This window comes from Vipera berus (genome assembly GCF_964194415.1).
Source record: "Vipera berus genome assembly, chromosome: Z".
Lineage (NCBI taxonomy): Eukaryota > Metazoa > Chordata > Lepidosauria > Squamata > Viperidae > Vipera > Vipera berus.
Genome location: NC_138205.1, coordinates 48,984,598 through 49,003,085, shown reverse-complemented (window position 1 = coordinate 49,003,085; position 18,488 = coordinate 48,984,598). Strand labels below are relative to the sequence as shown.

At 36.0% G+C, this 18,488-nt stretch overlaps 1 protein-coding gene across 1 annotated transcript in view; it reads right to left on the bottom strand.

The window, feature by feature from the left end:
* Window positions 1-420: 420 nt before the first annotated feature.
* Window positions 421-18,488, bottom strand: part of MTHFD2L (methylenetetrahydrofolate dehydrogenase (NADP+ dependent) 2 like) — a gene marked incomplete at both ends in the record, with an annotated part of 35,893 nt that continues 17,825 nt past the window's right edge. The window contains 5 exons of the mRNA XM_081343927.1: window positions 421-533; window positions 3,055-3,180; window positions 12,661-12,753; window positions 14,346-14,453; window positions 16,866-17,018. Of these exons, the coding sequence (XP_081200053.1) occupies window positions 421-533; window positions 3,055-3,180; window positions 12,661-12,753; window positions 14,346-14,453; window positions 16,866-17,018 (593 nt within the window). The remainder of the gene's footprint in view (window positions 534-3,054; window positions 3,181-12,660; window positions 12,754-14,345; window positions 14,454-16,865; window positions 17,019-18,488) is intronic.

The following is an 18,488-nucleotide window of genomic DNA, read 5'->3' as shown; positions in this document are numbered from 1 at the left end:
AGATAAACTCCTGATTTATATCTGTTAAGCATCTATCATAGTATTCATTTGAGTGTCCCCACACCCGTGTGCATAATGGATTATGAGCCCTTTATTATTGTCTGCTGGAGTTGCATTATAAATCTGAAACTCAGACTCAGGTTTTGGTTTCATTTCAAATCCAGTTAACATATGTTTGAAAAACAGCACAATTCCAACAGGGACCAAACATTTAGACAGGGATTATGCATAGAAGTTACATCAATTCAAACCTTAAATCACTTAAGTTAGTCCATTGCAAGTATACATTTTTGTAACAGATTTGTAAAGATTTAGAAATAAATCTTTTCTCAGTAATCTAACATAAACACATTTTAATAAATACATTTGTAACAAAAATAAATGTTTATATAACAATAGAATTACTTCAATTTATACATTTTAGTAAATCAATTTCTTTGCAGCAATTAAGGTATTCTTCAGGAGCATGGCAACTGTCATTGGTCCTACACCTCCTGGGACAGGGGTGATAAAACTAGCTTTCTTCTTTACTTCTGATATTTTAAAAAAAAGGAAAAACTGTATAAAAAACATGTATTAAAATATGTGTATTCAAATGAAATCCACCCCCAACAATGGAAAACAATATTTTCATAGATTCTTCTGGGGAGCATCTAGATCTAGCTGAATAGCAGGATTTTTTTTTTAAAAAAGACACATAAATCCAAAACACAAAATAGTTTTCCAGTTTCAGCATATGATTCTTGTTACAAATAGTCTCAAATAAAATAGGAATTAAATTATATTAAATTATAAGTCAACTCAAACTTGATTCAGACACATCAATGTTCCTTTATCAGAATATGATGGTTTGTTTCACTGGCTGAATAGGCATTTATTAATCCCAGGGTTAATGTATGCAGATTTATATTCACGTCACCACGTATAATCTGTTTCCAGCAGCATCCACAGCGGGAGTCAAACAAGCAACATGGTGATTCCTACTGCTTTTATATTAAAAAAGGGCCCAAGGCTCATTTGTTATTTACATGCCCAAGAATTGGTTGAATTTTTTTTTAACCACAGACTTATAATAATATTTGAAATAAATTGCAGCTTCTGTTCCTTCAAAGACACTGGGAGCAATATATTATTTGCAGAGTTTCCTGAAACCAAAGCTATACTTGCTTATTATAAAAATTGCAGAAAATGAGGAATTTTCATTAAATTTCAAAAACATTGCTCAATCAAAATAATAACCAAACAAATCAAATCAACAAATGTCATAGTGTTGATGCGGTATAGGATAAAAATACAGCCATTGCTATTTTATTAGGCACCAACAGAATAGATGGTATGACACAATTTTTAAAATATAGTTTCTATCACTTGAGTTCTTCTTCCTTCAGTAAACATAGTTCACCCCAAACTGGATCCTTAAACAACACCTCTCATGGCTTCCTTAACTACATTCATAAGGGTGGGAGGAAACTTGGAAGACCTCCAATCTGTATTTCTAATTATATCATTAGAAATTGATCTGACAGATAACATTTTAATAAATTAAATTGTTATCCAAATTAGACATTTCTCTGACACCAGGGAAGTATGGCCACCTACCACGTTTAGGTACTCAAGCATCTATTCTAGATTGCATTATCTCTTTTCTCTAAATACAACTTAGCATGGTGCTTCATATTTAATTTCAGAGCAAATGTCTCAAGGGTTCTGAGAAACTGCCTTGTTCTATTGAAGAATTTTACCCTGTAATATTATCATTTTGTAATGCCCTCAGAAATTTCAGTGCTTTCAACTTCCAAAAGAAGTAAAGTTCATCCTTAATAAACAGAATCCTCTGCACAGGAAGATCTTCATTCTTACAGTAGAAGTTCTTAAAGACCCAAATTGGATTTATCATTCCAGAAAATTACACAAAAATAGCCTAATAAGAGCATTATTTTGTTTTTCAAACTAAAGATTTTGCAAACATAAGGAACCTTTAACATTCTGTACTAATAACTTCAGGATTATTTTACCCAAATAATAAATTTAATAGGGATAACTTTCAATTATATATTTTATTTTCATAGCTACAAATTTTGAGTATAAATTCTAAATATAGGTAACAGTATACCATGTTTATCTACTGTATATGTAAACCATAAATTATATTATTTATTTATTAAATGTATATGCTATCCGTCTCACTGTTAAAGCTACTCTGGGTGCCTAGGACATCACAAAGTTTATACAGGTAATAAACTGACAACAGTTCATTTAGTGACCATTCAAAATTACAACAACACTGGAAAAAAGTGACTTATGACCATTTTTCATATTTATGACCATGAGTCAGATGCTTGGCAACATTTTTATGATGATTGCAGTGTCCTGGGATCAAAGTCAATGGAAAAGCCAGATTCACTTAACAACCAGGTTACTAACTTAACAACTGCAATAATTCACTTAACAACTATGTCAAGAAAGGTTGTAAAATGGGGCAAAACTCACTTAACAAATGTCTCACTTAGCAACAGAAATTTTGGGCTCCATTGTGGTCGTAAGTCGAGGACTACCTATATATCATTAAATATCAGATTATGTAAGAGAAGTTTGCTAAATTTAAGAACTATTAATCTGTGTAATTAAATGTAATTAATGGAGTTAAACAATTTATATAAGTAATGTCATGATTCCAAAATAAATTCTAAAATATATATCCATAAACAGGCAGAGGAACCTTTATTCACAGGTTGAAGGCTTAGGCCAGGGGTGGGGAACTATGGCCTTTTTATGACTTGTGAACAGGCTCCCAGAATTCCTGAGCCAGCATGGATGGCTCAGGAATTTTGGGAATTGAAGTCCACAAGTCATAAAAGGGCCAAAGATCCCCACTCCTGGCCTAGACTTACAAAAAATGGGGGAGGGAGTGGAACTTTCAACTAAATTTTAATTATAACTTAGTATTAAGCATTTGCTTAATTTCTTCCTCTGGAAATAAAGCTCAAGACTGATGATTTATTCCTTTAATAAAAAAAAACTTTGCACTTCTAAGAACATAGGAATTTGGCTTACCTTCAAAGTCTACATCTCCTACTAATTTTGTCTTTCCAGTGACAGGATCATGAAGATGGTTGATACCAATATCAATCACTGCGGCTCCCCTTTTAATCATATCAGAAGTAATTAACTTTGGAATACCTGAAACCATCAATGCAATTAAGTTTAGAGAACCAGAGAAAAGTGTTTTTTCAGGAAAGCTGGAAGCTCTGAGGAGGTATTGGCTGAGAGACTGCAGGCTGTTTTAAGTAGATTCCGCTCTGCAGGGCTCAAACTCAAAAAAGACAAATGTAGCATTGGGGTGGCATCCACAGAATTCCTAGGGTTCAGAATTGATGCCAAGGGAATCCACTCTGCAGAATCCAAGGTAAGGGCAATCAAAATGGCCCCTACCCCCCAAAACAAGGGGGAACTGCAAGCATTCCTGGGGCTCCTGAATTTTTACCATTCATTCCTCCCACACAAGGCAGCCATAGCTGAGCCTCTGCACAGGCTCCTAGACAAGCAAGCTACATGGAACTGGACCAAGGTCCATGACAAGAGTTTTAAAAATCTAAAGGAACTACTATCTAGTAATTCTTCTGTCACCCACTTCATAGAGTCAAAGCCCATTTGCACTGCTTGCGATGCATCTCCCTATGGAGTGGGCGCAGTACTGAGCCACTTAGAGGAGAACGGGGATCAGGTGCCCATTGCATACTACTCCCATACGTTGTCAGGGGCAGAAAGGAATTACGCCCAGATTGACAAGGAAGCCCTGGCTATAGTGGCCGGGGTCAAAAAATTCCATGACTACCTCTATGGCAGGGATTTCACCATATTCACGGATCATAAGCCTTTATTGGGGTTGTTCACAACAGACAAACAAGCCCCTCAAATTCTGTCGCCTAGGATGCTCAGATGGTCCATATTCCTATCTGCATACACTTACAAACTGGTTCACAAACCAAGTAGAGATATGGGCCACGCAGACAGGTTAAGCAGGTTACCCTTAGCAAATTCAGAACCTGATCCGGCGCCTGCAGCTCAAATAGTGATCATCCAGGACCTACCCGAGTGCCCCTTACAGGCAAAAGACATAGCCGCTGAAACAACAGCAGACAGAATCCTGACCAGAGTTCAGTCTTGGCTAGTCACGGGGTGGCAAGAAAAAAGTCCAGGCCCGGAATTCCAGGCTTACTTCAATATAAGACACGAACTGTCTGCTCACAAGGGATGCCTTTTGTGGGGAAGTAAGGTCATTATTCCCGAGACACTGAGAAACAAAGTCATAGAGTCACTACACGAAGGACACCCGGGAATAGTCAGGATGAAAGCGTTAGCTAGGAGCTACCTGTGGTGGCCAGGTCTAGATAAAGCCACAGAGGAACAGGTTAATAGTTGCTATGACTGCCAAAGGTCCAGACCAGAGATGCCCCATGCGCCTGTACACAAATGGGAGGCTACACACGCCCCCTGGTCCAGAGTCCACATTGATTACGCTGGTCCTTTCCAAGGACAGCTGTTCCTAGTGGTGGTAGACAGCCATTCCAAATGGCTAGAGGTGATACCAGTCAATAGCATGACTACGGCCAAAACTATCCAAGTGCTCAGGGGGTTCTTTGCCACACATGGCCTCCCTGACGTATTGGTCTCAGACAATGGGCCTCAATTCACCTCTGCTGAATTCCAGGCATTCACCAGGGCCAACTTGATTAGGCATGTCACAGCTGCGCCCTTCCACCCGTCGACCAACGGATTAGCAGAATGCATGGTATGAACAAACAAGGACGCATTGAGGCGCATCATCAGTGGCAACTGGCATCAAAGGTTGGCACAATTCCTGTTAGCACAACACACCACACCTTGCGCAGCCACGGGGAAGAGCCCAGCGGAACTTCGTTGGGGCCGGCGCCTCATCACCAAATTGGACAGGCTACACCCCGACAGAGTGGCTGCGGAGACTGAGCAACCCAAACCCTCTAGAGAACTTCTCACCAATGACCTGGTTTGGGCATGGAACTATGGGCCGGGACATGCATGGATTCCGGGGATGGTGGTTGACAGAACTGGGCCCTTGTCCTACATTGTAGGGGTGGAGGGGGACCGTCAGATCAGATGACACATAGATCAAATCAGGAAGAAGGTTCCTGAAAGATCACAGATCAACCCCAACAACCGACAATAACAGGATGGGAGGAGAGCCGGTCCTTACAACAACAGGCCCAGGACCATCACGACAGCGTGGTTGCAAGGGCTGACCCTGGGATGGGTCAACCAGGAACACTGAGCCAGGACTCAACCACTGACTATGCTGTCTCGGATGAATCACAAACTCTGAGGCAGTCATCCAGGGCTCACAGGCCACCTGCCTATCTTGCAGACTATGTACAATCTTGAGTGGGGGGGATAGGCCTAGAGTCAAGACATGGTTTGCCATTAACCATTGTAACTGCAGGAAAATAGTATGCATGATGCTTGTATTAAATATATTGTTTGTTCTTTTAAGGGGGAAGGGGTGTTATGTATGGGGTTTGAGCAGCAGCTCAGCAAATACCACCAGGTGGCGCTGTACCGTTACCATATTGGCTGGTTAGCTTTCAGCGGGAGATTCAGATGAACGGATTGGCCAAGAGCGTACCTGGCAAGGTATATAAGGGGTACAGGTAACCCCCTTTGTTCAGTACAGTCCTACCCACAATAAAGAGCTGTTGCTGTACTCATCTGCCTGCTGTCTGCAATGTGGTCCAGAACCCACTACACAATACTGTTTAATTATGGAGAATGACACTGAATATAGCTGTAATACAGTTGTATGCATCTGAACAGAAAAATAGTGGCACCCTGTCCATTTATCACAAATTAAAAAGATGGTTCAAATGTTTTACCAAGATGCATTTTGAAAATACCACATCTAATTAGAAAGTCCCAGGCTGGGAGATGGTATATATGCACATATATTGTTTACTATATTATATGGAATCTAAAAAACCCTAAAAGGCACGTTAAACAATTTACAGTTTGCATAATTTGATATGCACATTTGTAATCACAAACATTTGTAATAAACAGGGCTCACCTAGGACTAATTAGATTAAGGAGAATTCCACATAGTCATGTCTCGCCTGTAGCATCTGACTATTCCTGAAGGTGACTTTAAACAATCCAATATGGATTGCCATGGTTTGACAACAGAGCCAGGTTTTGTCTACAGATTCTGACTGGCTATTCCCCTCCTTTGTGCCCTTTCATCTATGTAGGAAAGGCAAATGTCTATGGCTGGCCTCAGAGTAGGTGGATATCCTGGTGCCTGATGAAGGGAATTCCGCAGTAGTCCTCACTTTGCTTTGCTTTCCCAGATGCATTAGTCCTCACTAGTCCTTCCTCACTAGTCCTCAGTTTGTAAATTTGCTTTCCCAGATGATTCTTTTAATTTGCTTTCCCAGATGTTTTCATACATGCATTCTGTCACAGCTCTTTCCCATATTTCATTAATGTTAAAACTAATGAAACCCCCTTTCTTTTGTTCTTTCTTTTCTTCCACTGTTCCATGGTCGCTGTGATTCTGGAAAAATTAAAGCAAGGAGAACAGATTGTTCCTTCATGTGCATGTTCTACCATGGATCCAAGGAAACTTTGTAGCAAGGAAAACTTATGGTCTGTGCTTCATATGATCAAAATGGCATGTATTTAAATTTCATTTCAATGTGCCTAACTGCAATAACATTTTTAGAAAAAACAAAAGAAAGGAAGTTTGGCAGTATTGTGAGAAAGCGATGAGAAAGCAAGAGGAACATGCCTCACCAAGTCTGGAGACAAATAAAAAGAGTGCCTACAGAGAGGCGTAACTGCTAAATGAAGTTATGAGCTTTATTTAGGAAAACACAGGATGAGGCAAGTTCCTTGGCTTACTGGACCATAATTTTGTTTTTAAAAAAATGGCAGCTGTCAAACGCCAGAGCATATAGAAGTCTGGCAGTTCAGTGCAGAAGCAACTGAATTGGGCTGAATTGGGCTAACAGTTGTGATGGGCTAGGAGTGGGTGGAGGATGACCCATACTGACGACAGAAGCAAGGACAAAGTGTAGATATGCCGTGAAATTAAAATCCTCACTCAGCAATGAGTATGAATGACCAGTTTTCATTTAAATTTTCTTCACAAGATTGTTCTTAAGATAAATTTGAGCGAGTGAGAGATGAGCTATAAGTTATTTGGAACTCCAGAAAGGAAAATGAGAACTGAATGCTAAAAATAAATACATAAATAAAAATAATCAGAACTCTTGAGTTTTCAGTGACATCTCTGCAAGATGGGGAACGAATCTCTCTTCCCCGTGCCCGATTTCTACCAGATGGGGAGTCCAATAGGACCGAAAGTCGCTCCGTAGAGGCGACTGGCCAAAGGGTCAAAGTTTGCAGATCGCGGGCCAGCAGTAGCTGGCCCGCTTGATCCAAAGGGGCCCTCTGGACCAGCAGGAAGAAAGGCTGATCTCACCCATGCGGTCTGCCAGAAGCAGCTGATCATCAGAGACAACGAATTTTAAAGCGGAAGGCAAAACAGCTGATCTGGGTGAGACTACTTTCCTTATCTCTCTACAAGTGGAAATACCGGTTCTGGGCCGCAGCATCCAAAAGCAAGAAATTCCCAAGCTCCAGAGAGGGGGGGGATTTTTTCCTTACCCCCCCTCCTAAACTATAAGCAGCAGTTTAAGCTTTGGGGAAATTAAAGCTGACTTATAACAATATTGTGACGATGACTGAGGTATAAAAGAAGGATAACTTGGAAAACTTTTGGATTTATAAATCTTTTGTTGTTGTTGTTGTTTATTTCAGGTTTTAATTTCTTAAACTTTTTTTAAAGTATGGAGGGAATGGACATCTAATGCCAAAACTGAGAACTACATGCAACCTTGCTTTCTTTTTCCTTGTTTTTATTTTGCTGAGTTGCTGATTGGAGTAAAACCTGGCTGTATGCCCAGACATAGCTTATAGTTTAAACATTTTGGTGTCCTTGGAATTTAAAGTCCTGAAGATTGTGGCTGAAAAAGAAAGACTCTTTTTGGATGGATTACAATTATAAATAAAAACTGTCTTTGAAGGGACTTCCCTGGATTACAAATACAGCTTGACCTGGAATTTTTATAAGCTGTTTTGAAAGAGTGAATAACAAGAAACCCCTTCGAATAGAATACTTTGGATTACAAATTTTGGGGTTTTTTTCTTTTTTCCCCCCTTTTTGCTCTTTTTTCCCATTTACTATTTTTATTGTTTATCCCTCCTATTTGTTAGGAGCCTATTGGATTATAAATTTTGACTTACTTGGTGGATTACTTGGTGATAAGGATGAGTGCTCCTAACTTATCTAAAGTTAGAAAAAAAGGATCTTCTGCTCCGTCTTTGGCTTTTGCAGGTCCAGTCTATCAGAGATCAATTGATACAATGCTTCAACAAGAAAAAGCTAATACCTTCCAAAAGGACACTCAAGCGATCCCACAAGCAATTCAAGAGGCAATTGCTACTCACTTTGTGGTCACATCGAGAAACCATGAGGAGTTGAAAAGTGATTTTGATAAAATGAATAAAAAAATTAACAAGATGAATTCTCAATTTGAAAATTTTAAACAGATGATCACATATAATCAATAAAGAATTCAAAAATAGAAGATAAATCAACTGAGGTTGACCAGAAACTAGAACTTTTAAAAGATGAAAATCAGAAGTTGATCCAAATAAATGAAGAACTAGAAGACTTGATAGCTGGGATGGAGATGGAAAGAGCCTCATACTTTTTAAGATTTCAAAATATAATGGAAGATAAGAAAGAGGATCTCCTAGGCTTGATAACGGAATTATTGGCAGATGCATTAGGAACTGGGAAACAGCAAATGGAAGGAGAATTAGACCAGATCTATAGAGTCAACTCAAACTATGCTAGAAGAAATAAAGTCACGAGGGAAGTATATGTTAGATTTCTTAAAAGATCTACAAGAGACAAGATTTTGAGAAGAGTAAGAGACAAACCATTGAAATACAAAGAAAAATAAATTGTAGTCCTCAAACAAATTCCTAGGAGAATAAGAGAATCCCGAAGAGAATACCAGTTTCTAACTAGGAAATTATTTGAAAAAGGAGTGAATTTCAGATGGCTGATTCCAGAAGGGATTTTGATTTACTGGGATACGAAAAAATATAGACTGGATACACACTTAAAGCAAAGGAATTCTTCGACAACCAAAGAGCATCTGGTACAAAGAGAGAAACAAAGAAACAGGAAGAAGTGGCAGCAGAAAAAGCAGTCAAAACAAGAGAGGAGGAAGCAATCAAAAACACATATACAGAAGAAGGAGAAATACCAAGAGATCAGAAACAGATAAGATCAACTAGAAGATTAAGACCTAGATATAATTGAAAGAGATGGAGAGTGGGATTTTGTCTATGAATATAAATGGACTAAATTCTCCTTCAAAAAGGAGAAAAATCTTTACACGATTACAAAAATTAAAAATGGATATAATTTGTCTTCAAGAAACACACATTAAGAGACAACATTATAAGTTGTTAGAACAACTGAAAATTGGTAAACTTCACTTTGTGTTAGCACTTCAAAAGAAAAGAGGAATAACTGTATACATTAAAGAAACAATGAACCCCAAACAAATCTATGTGGATAAGGGGAGAATATTAATGGTGGAAATAAAGATGGATCAAAAACAGATACTGATGGTAGCAATATATGCACCAAATGATAAACAAGATCTATTTTACTAAAAACTATATTAAAAAATATTAGATTTAAACTATCAAAATCTTTATATAATGGGAGACTTTAATGCAATAACAGATGGAACTTTGGACTACAAAAGCACCAAACAAGGGAGAAAAGGATAAAATATATTACCTAAAGCATTTTTAAAAATGACAAAAGAACTCTGTATCCAAGATATATGGAGAGAAAAAAATCCAAAGAAATTACAATATAAATTTTACTCAAATAGACATAAATCATGATCTAGAATTGATATGATATGGACATCTTTGGAACTTAATACGATGATACAAGAAATTGAGATAGAAACTAATGTTTGGGCAGATCATAACCAATAAAGATGACTTGGAGAGGAACTAAGAAAAAATTAAGATGATCCTTGAATAAATCTATACTGAAAGAAAAAGAATTTTTACAACTAGAGACAAAGGAAATGGATTTTTTCTTCAAAATAAACAAGAAAAAAGAAACATTGCTTCAAAATGTGTGGGATACGGCTAAAGCATATTTCAGAGGGTTGGCTATAATCTATGTGGCTAAAAAGAATAAAGAAAAGAAACAACAACAGTTAAAGTTGAAGAAAGAATTCAGAATTACAAATAGATCCACAAAAGAAGATACTTAAGAAACAAATGGAGATAATAAAACATAAATTAAATTTAGCTGAGATGGAAATAATGGCGCAACAGATTAAAAGGGCTAAACAGAACTTCTTTGAAAATGCCAACAAGCCAGGAAGATGGTTGGCATATAGACTGAAAAAAGAAAAAGAGACAAAATTGATAAGCAAGCTGCAAGATCCAAAAGGTGAATTACAGTTTCAAAATGATACAATTAAAAAATTATTAAAGATTATTATGATATACTTTATAAGGCAGAGGAAATTCCAAAAGAAAATTACAGCAGTAGTTTAAAAAAGCCTTACCAAAAATTCCAGAGAATATTCAAAACATATTAAATGGGAAAATATCAATGATGGAGATTATAGAGGCTATAAAAAGGCAAAGGATAAGACTCCTGGCCCAGATGGATTACCTGCAGTTTTATAAATCACTACAAGATGTATTAAATCCAATCCTGAAAGAACTGTGTGATGAAATTCTCCTAGAGGCTAAAATACCAAATACATAGACTGAAGCCAACATTACTTTAATACCCAAAGAAGACTCTGATTTAATGCAAACAAAAATTATAGACCAATATCACTATTAAATGTAGATTACAAAATCTTTGCCTCAATAATGGCAGAAAGAGTAAAGAAATTTTTGATCGAATTTATACATACAGACCAAAATGGTTTCCTACCTAGAAGACAGATAAAAATAATGTAAGAATGATTCTTGATGTGTTAGGTTACTATGAAATTCATCCAGGGAAACAAATGGCTTTAATATTACTTGATGCACAGAAAGCGTTTGACAATGTAAACTGGCAATTTATGTTCCATCAATTTGCAGAAATGGACTTTGGAAAAAAACTTTATAAATGTAATCAAAACAATTTATTGTAAACAAACAGCCAAAATAATTGTAAACGTGGATCTTATAGAAAACTTCAATATTAAAAAGGGCACAAGACAGGGATGCCCACTATCTCCATTACTATTTATGATAACATTGGAAGTACTGAATAGAAACATTAGACAAGATATAGAAATTAAAGGACTGGAGATAAAAGATGAAAAATATAAACTGCAAGCATTTGCAGATATTTTAGTTTTCATATTGGAAGATCCATTGGAATCAAGCACTAAATTTCTGGAGAAAATAGAAAAATTTGGAGGAGTGGCAGGGTTAAAAAAGTTAAATATTCGGGAATTTATCTAACAACAAGATGTGTAACAGACTGGCAGAACTGAAAGATCCCCTTGTTTGATCCCTACTTTAATGACAATTTAGAATCAGAGGTCTGTGAAGAAATCAGGAACAGGGAGAAAGGAGGGAGGGAGGGGGAATAATTGAAGATTTTGACATTTGCATTATATTTGCATACCAAAAATTCTCAGATGTAATTAAGTGAAATGCAAGTCTGAGGATAACCTTTTTCTACAGAGACATTGGTGTATCTAGCCTATTACGAACATACTAATTTTGAAATATGCTTCTTTTTTCTTAAAAGTAATACAAACGCAATCTCTTAACCTAAATAAAACTTAGTGATTTAGAAAAACAAAGAAAAATTCCACTCAGTCACACAAATGTGACTTGTTTTTATTATCTAGTATAGGAATGGCATCTTTGTTCATGCAAGATTATTACTTTATGAATGCCACAAATCAAGGTGGAAGTTTAAGACTCCCTGGGGGGGGCAGTAATTAATTCTCCTGCAACCAACATTTGCTCATTAAGTAATACAGTAGATTGGGGTGTATGGATATGTTGCATGACTGGGTGCAAGGATTTGTGTTTGGGATGAGGAGATTTGAAGGAAAATAGCCATATGTATGTGTTTATGTTTGTGTGTGTATGTCTGTATATGTGTATGTGTGAGTGACCACATTTATATGCATGCATATATATGGGATTTTGAGAGGCACAAAACCATGCCTCTCTCTGATGTAGTTTATAGGGCTTTAAAAAAAAGATTGTCAAATTGCCAATTTTAAAAAAATTAAAACAAAAGTAAACCAAGAAAAACTAAAGGAAAATAGTAAATTGAGATTAAAGTTTTGTTGAATGCTCCACAGCCATTTTAGATAATATAATTTGCATTAATTGTAATTGCATACTATTACACTTAATATCTACATTGATTTTCCCATTATCTTATTAAATTTTGTTTTAGCAAAAACAGACTGCATTTTGAATTACAGAAACAGCACAATACTGATGTTTAATTCCATTGTATGAATTAAAAAAACTGATAGTACTCCTCACCTGCAGCAACTATCACAATGTCCGCAAGCTGTGTATGGATCATCAGCTGATCTTTTGGTGTATATCTATGGGTTATTGTTACAGTAGCATCACCTGTCACATGCATAATAGTAAAAATTATTGCTATTTCGCAGCTATGATTAAAATTACCATTCTGGTGTAGATATATGAAGGGTTTGCATTACAGGACTTTCTTTGATTTGTAATTCATCAGAAGCCACCAGGCTCTGGGCTATAAATATTTATTTTTAGTACCCAATTAAATAAAACTGCATAACCCAGGGCTATATGTGCCTTTCCAAAACCCTTCTTCAAATTGCTGTAAACAAAAATTACTAAACATTCGTAGAACATCGATGTCAATATATATTTCATTTTGTGTTATTATTGCAATAAAATCTATTCATTCATTTAAATGTCATTTAGATATAATCTTTGTTCTGATTCTGCCCACTCTTGTTTTGACTGCTTTGGGAATATAGTCCACAAAGACAGGGAGATCCTATTCTACAATTTTAAAAAAAAATCATCTTTACTGATGCTTGCTCTCTTATGCTAAGTAAGCAATCAGTTTACTTAAATATCATTAAACATTGCCCGAGATTGACAGTATGCTGTCTGAGAGGGAACAAGGTTACTTTTTAAAAAACTCCCAGAGATGTTATTAGTCAATAGGAAATACATATCAGGAAATAGAGTTCAGTTTGGCCTAGATCAGTTATCCTCTAAATCCTTATGTTTTTGTTTCACAACCTTGGATCCAACTCATGAAAGACATGAAAGTCTAGTCTGTAACAGTCTGTATTCCTGGAAAGAAAAACGTAAAAAGCTTTACCAGATATGGTCTATAAAAACCTGGATGTTTGTTAACTGGCAGCAGAACTAAAGTAATTTGTCTTTCTTCGCTGCCATCTTTTGGTTGTCCAGATTTTTTAAGCCTACAGCAGAAAGATCTAGTTTTCTAGAAATTTTGCTCAGATTTTGTTTACACTTGACAGCAAAGAAAGTCTTTGTTAGACAATATTCTGCAAGAATAATAGTGATAAGCTTGAAGGAAAAAGGATACTTGAAAAATAACAAATTACTCATACTGTATTAAAGAAAGACTTAATGGGAATCTTCCTTATTAGGAGCGTAGGGCAGAAAGATGGAAAAAGTTGGACTGGTGTAAAGCAATTGCAGGGGGGTAGATGACAGCAAAAAGAAGAAAACTAAAGTAAAAAAGGCAGTACAGAGAAAAGACAGAGAGAAAAAAGGCACCCATTGTTGGTTTTTGTGAAAAAGTGAATTACATCCTGTGCATAAAGATGGAGTTTTGTATTGCTAAACAAAACATTAGTTGTCTCATGTTATTTTTAATCCAATATTATTGATAAAAAAAAGTTTTTAGTCTTTTAAATAAGTGCAAAGCAGAATATAATCCCACCCCTCCAATCTTAAGAATTCTGGAAAAGTGATAAAAAGAAAAGGGATATCAGTACAAGCTTATCATTTATCAGCAACGGCAGCAGGATATTTATTTATTGACAAAATAAATTTATTCTCAAATAAAGTCTTATTTCTGATTAAGTAAAACTGATTTTACTGCATACACAATAAGGAATGAGGTCTTTTTTTTTAGTTCTTTTCCTTCTCTCCCTGTTAAGGTTTCCAATACAATAAAGTAAAAATGTTCTTCAACGTACCTCCAGGCCTTTCATGTTCCCCATCAGTATGCAAAAGCATTGAAATGGGCATTCCAACGTTTTTTGATCTTCCAACTACAACTACATTTCTTCCAAATGTTTGTATTCCTTGAAGAAAAATAAACATAACTAAAAACATATGGAAATTAAATCTTTCGTTTTCACAGTGGGAAAAGACAGGACAACACCTTAATTTCCTTTTTCACCATGGAATTATAATAAGAGTGGTAAATTTAGGTTTTTACAGTTTTCAGTTTTTATGAATAACTAAATATTCAGTTGCATTAAATAATGTGTGGCTGTTATTATTACAAAAAGTTTAATGTGCATTTTTAAGACAATAATAATAATAATAATCACAGTAGTCAGCTGCAATTTTATTTTGTTCATTGTTAAAATTAGTATTTTAAATTTACTTTACATAAAAGCAAAATGTGATCACTAAGAAGATGGATACCATAACATAGAGCTAAGAATAAGCTGTGTTACTACGCCCAAGATAATTCAAGAAAGCTTATTGTATACTTGCTGCTCAGACTTCATTTTCAAAATAGCTCTGTATATAGCTGAACTGCCATTCCATTATTATTTGTGGAATTTAAAAATCACACAGATAGAAAGCATGAGTGCCAAGAAACCTGAACACTTCACTAGAGGCACTTAGAAGAAACATTTCACAGCCATAAATTTCTACCTGGAGCGAATTCTCTACCCATAAATACAACAGCATCTTCCCTTGTTATTGTTCTTTTTGAACACACACACACACACACACACTCACATAAACACACAAAGCTCCTGGTCCTTTTTTAAAAAGTCTATATAGCTTGCTCCATTGTCTTCTGTAATGGTTTCTTCTAAGCCACAAAGTGATGGGGAAAGTTAGTAGAAAGACTGTAAGTTCAATAAAGATATCTAACCCTATTCTTTGTTTCATGGAAGAAACACAACAAAGTCATATTGGAAGTATTGTAGATAACCAACACTCTAGTTATACTTCTGAATGTTAGGATAAAGTATTAGGATAAAGAGCAGACTATGTTTGACCAGACATTACTAACTTCCGACGAAAAGTTAATTCAAAAAATGTACAGTTTCTTATTAAATCTGAAAATGGAAGATGAACAGGTAAAAGAAACAATGATAGCATGGGCAAAGAAGTTTGGATATAATATACATTTAGAGAAGTGGCAAAGTTTGTGGGAAAGAAACTATAAATTGACTATGTCAGCCTCCTATAAAGAAAACCTATACAAAATGTTCTACAGATGGCACTTACCACCAACAAGATTAGCAAAAATGTTTAAAAATATGTCAGAGAAATGTTGGAAATGTAAGCATAAACCAGGTACTTATTACCATAAGTGGTGGACATGTGTTAAAGCAAGGAGATATTGGACAAAAAATCACACTTGGTTAGAAAAAATGTTAGAGAAAACACATAGACTATAAACCTGAATTTTTTTAAACTAGGTATAATGCCAGAAAAGATTGATAAGCAAAGTACATATTTGACTTTGCATGTGATAACAGCGACAAGAATTATATTTTCACAATACTGGAAGAATGGCCTTCCAGTCACGCTCTTAAGAAATGGTTCTGTCATCATGCCTGGGTCCAGTGGGGATATAAAATCTGTTGGTTAATTGCATTGTTAATAATTTATTGTATTCGTCTGAAAACTAGCTTTATTGCTTTAATGAATTGTTTTAATAAGGTTTTAAGGGTTTTATTTTACTTTTAATTGTTGTTCTTAATTATGTAAACTACCGAAAGTCACTTAGATGAGATGGGTGGCAATATAAATTGAATAAATAACCAGTTCCGAGGACCAAATTCACTGAGCATTTGAATGGGGAGAACAATCAGTAATTTGCTAGTGCTATTCAGCACACAATAAGAAAAAAATAATGAAGAAGAGGAGAAAACAGTGTGATGATACAAAATGCTTTGTAACATCTTAAAAAAATAGACACCATATGAGTTAGACAGAAGCCACATCACCCTAGTACAAAGAAGTACTCAGTTAAAAAAATAGTTTCAGAAATCTGAATGAGTTTGCAAACTGACTAAGAAGAGCAAGGAACTCTTCTTTGGATCAATTAAAAATAAAAGGATGAAAACAGAACCAATATGTGGGCTGCCCAGTGAAAACAGCAACATATAAGAACAGGAAGAGCTATTCAGCTTATATTGACTTACACTTTTCTCACAAGAGAGTTCCATCAGGCAATTAAAAGAGCAGAATAAAAGGGCAAGATTAAAATTTTACACTGATAGAAACATGGTCAGGAGATATCTAGCAATTCTGAATGAGTTTAAATTTCCAAGATTGCAGTCTAGATATGATAGTATTAGCAGTGCTAATCAAATTTTAAAAGAAACCTATTTCAGTGCTGAAACTATTTGAAAGAATGGCGCTCTGGGTATTTTATAGTTTAAGCTTATGCTTTTTTTTCCTCAGAGAAATTTCCAGAATGCACTTAACCTCCATCTCCTTAAAATGCTTGATTGGGTTACCGGTTCTCTTTATTATTTCCCAAACTGCAGCAGCAGTAGCAGGTATAACGGAGGGCTGGTCGAGACACAATCGCCCAATATTGAAAATATGGAATCCATCCACATCCTTTTCAGGAGCAACACTGTTGCACACAGTCCTTTCATCAATGTGATCTGGAAAAAAAAGAATTTGTTTTTCTATATTTAGTTCTTACTTTAAAATACAGTTAGCCTAATGGTAATGGTTAGGCCAGGGGTGGGGAACTATGGCCCTTTTATGACTCATGAACTTCAGCTCCCAGAATTCCTGAGCCAGCATGGCTGACTCAGGAATTCTGGGAGTTGAAGTCCACAAGTCATAAAAGAGCCAAGGTTGCCTACCTCTGGGCTAAGCTGACTATTGAAACAAATCCTTCATCCTAGTCAAATGGGATCATAAAACATAGAATAACAGAGTTGGGAGGGACCTTGGGGGTCTTCTGGTCCAGCCCCCTGATCCAGCAGGAGACCTGTACCATTTCAGACAAGTAGCTGTCCAATCTCTTCTTAAAAACTTCCAGCGATGGGGTATCCACAACATCTGAAAGCAAGCTGTTTCACTGGTTAATTGTTCTCACCATTAGGAGATTTCTCCTCAGTTCTAGGTTGGTTCTCTCTTTGATTAGTTTCCATCCATTGTTTCTTATCTTGCCTTCTGGTGCTTTGGAAAATACCTCATCTTTGTGGTAGCCCCTCAAATATTGGAACAGTGCTATTATGTCTCCCCTGGTCCTTCTTTTCATTAGACTAGACATACCCAATTCTTCCAACAATTCTTCATGTTTTAGCCTCTAGCCCCCTAACCATCTTTGTTGCTTTTCTCTGCACTATTCCGGTGTCTCAACATCTTTTTTTATATTGTGGTGAACAAAATTGGATGCAGTGTCTCCAAATAGGGTCTTACCAATGGCATTGGCTTTGTAGCAGTAGTACTTCAAATGTTCCTGATTCTATCCCTCTGTTAATGCAGCTCAGGATTGCATTGGCGTTTTTGGCTACTGCCACACATAATTGGCTCATATTTAAGTGATTGTCCACTAGGATCCCAAGATCCCTGTTACAGTTACTGGTGTTGATCACATCAAGATTCCTCTCACAGTTACTGGTATTATCATGATTTGATATTTTTTTCTGAAAAATACCATGTGCATTTGAAATTATTTTTAGGATGTTTTAGCTTAAAAACATAATACACAATTCAAATTACTCAAATTTCTAATCTAACTGATAGAAAGAAATTTTGTGCTTCAAGAGCCAATAAAGGTGACCTCAACAAATTCATTTTTAGAAATGTGTTAAATCATTGCAAATTTGATTTCAGACCAATTTCCCATCCTTGTTATTCTGGAACACCAAAACTGACATCCTCAGTTAATGTCAAGCATGATGAAATCTTTCTCTTCATTTTTTTGAATTTGCCAATGCTTAGAACACATTGCTTATATTGCAAGAGCTGCCTTCTGTATTATAATCATTCAAATGTACATATTTATGATAAGAACATGCTATAAAGACCAGGGGTAGTTCTTATATTCAGTGGAACAGCTTGTGTCCAGACATTGTGTGTATTCCATCAATATAAGTGAGTGCAATGTAATTGTATAA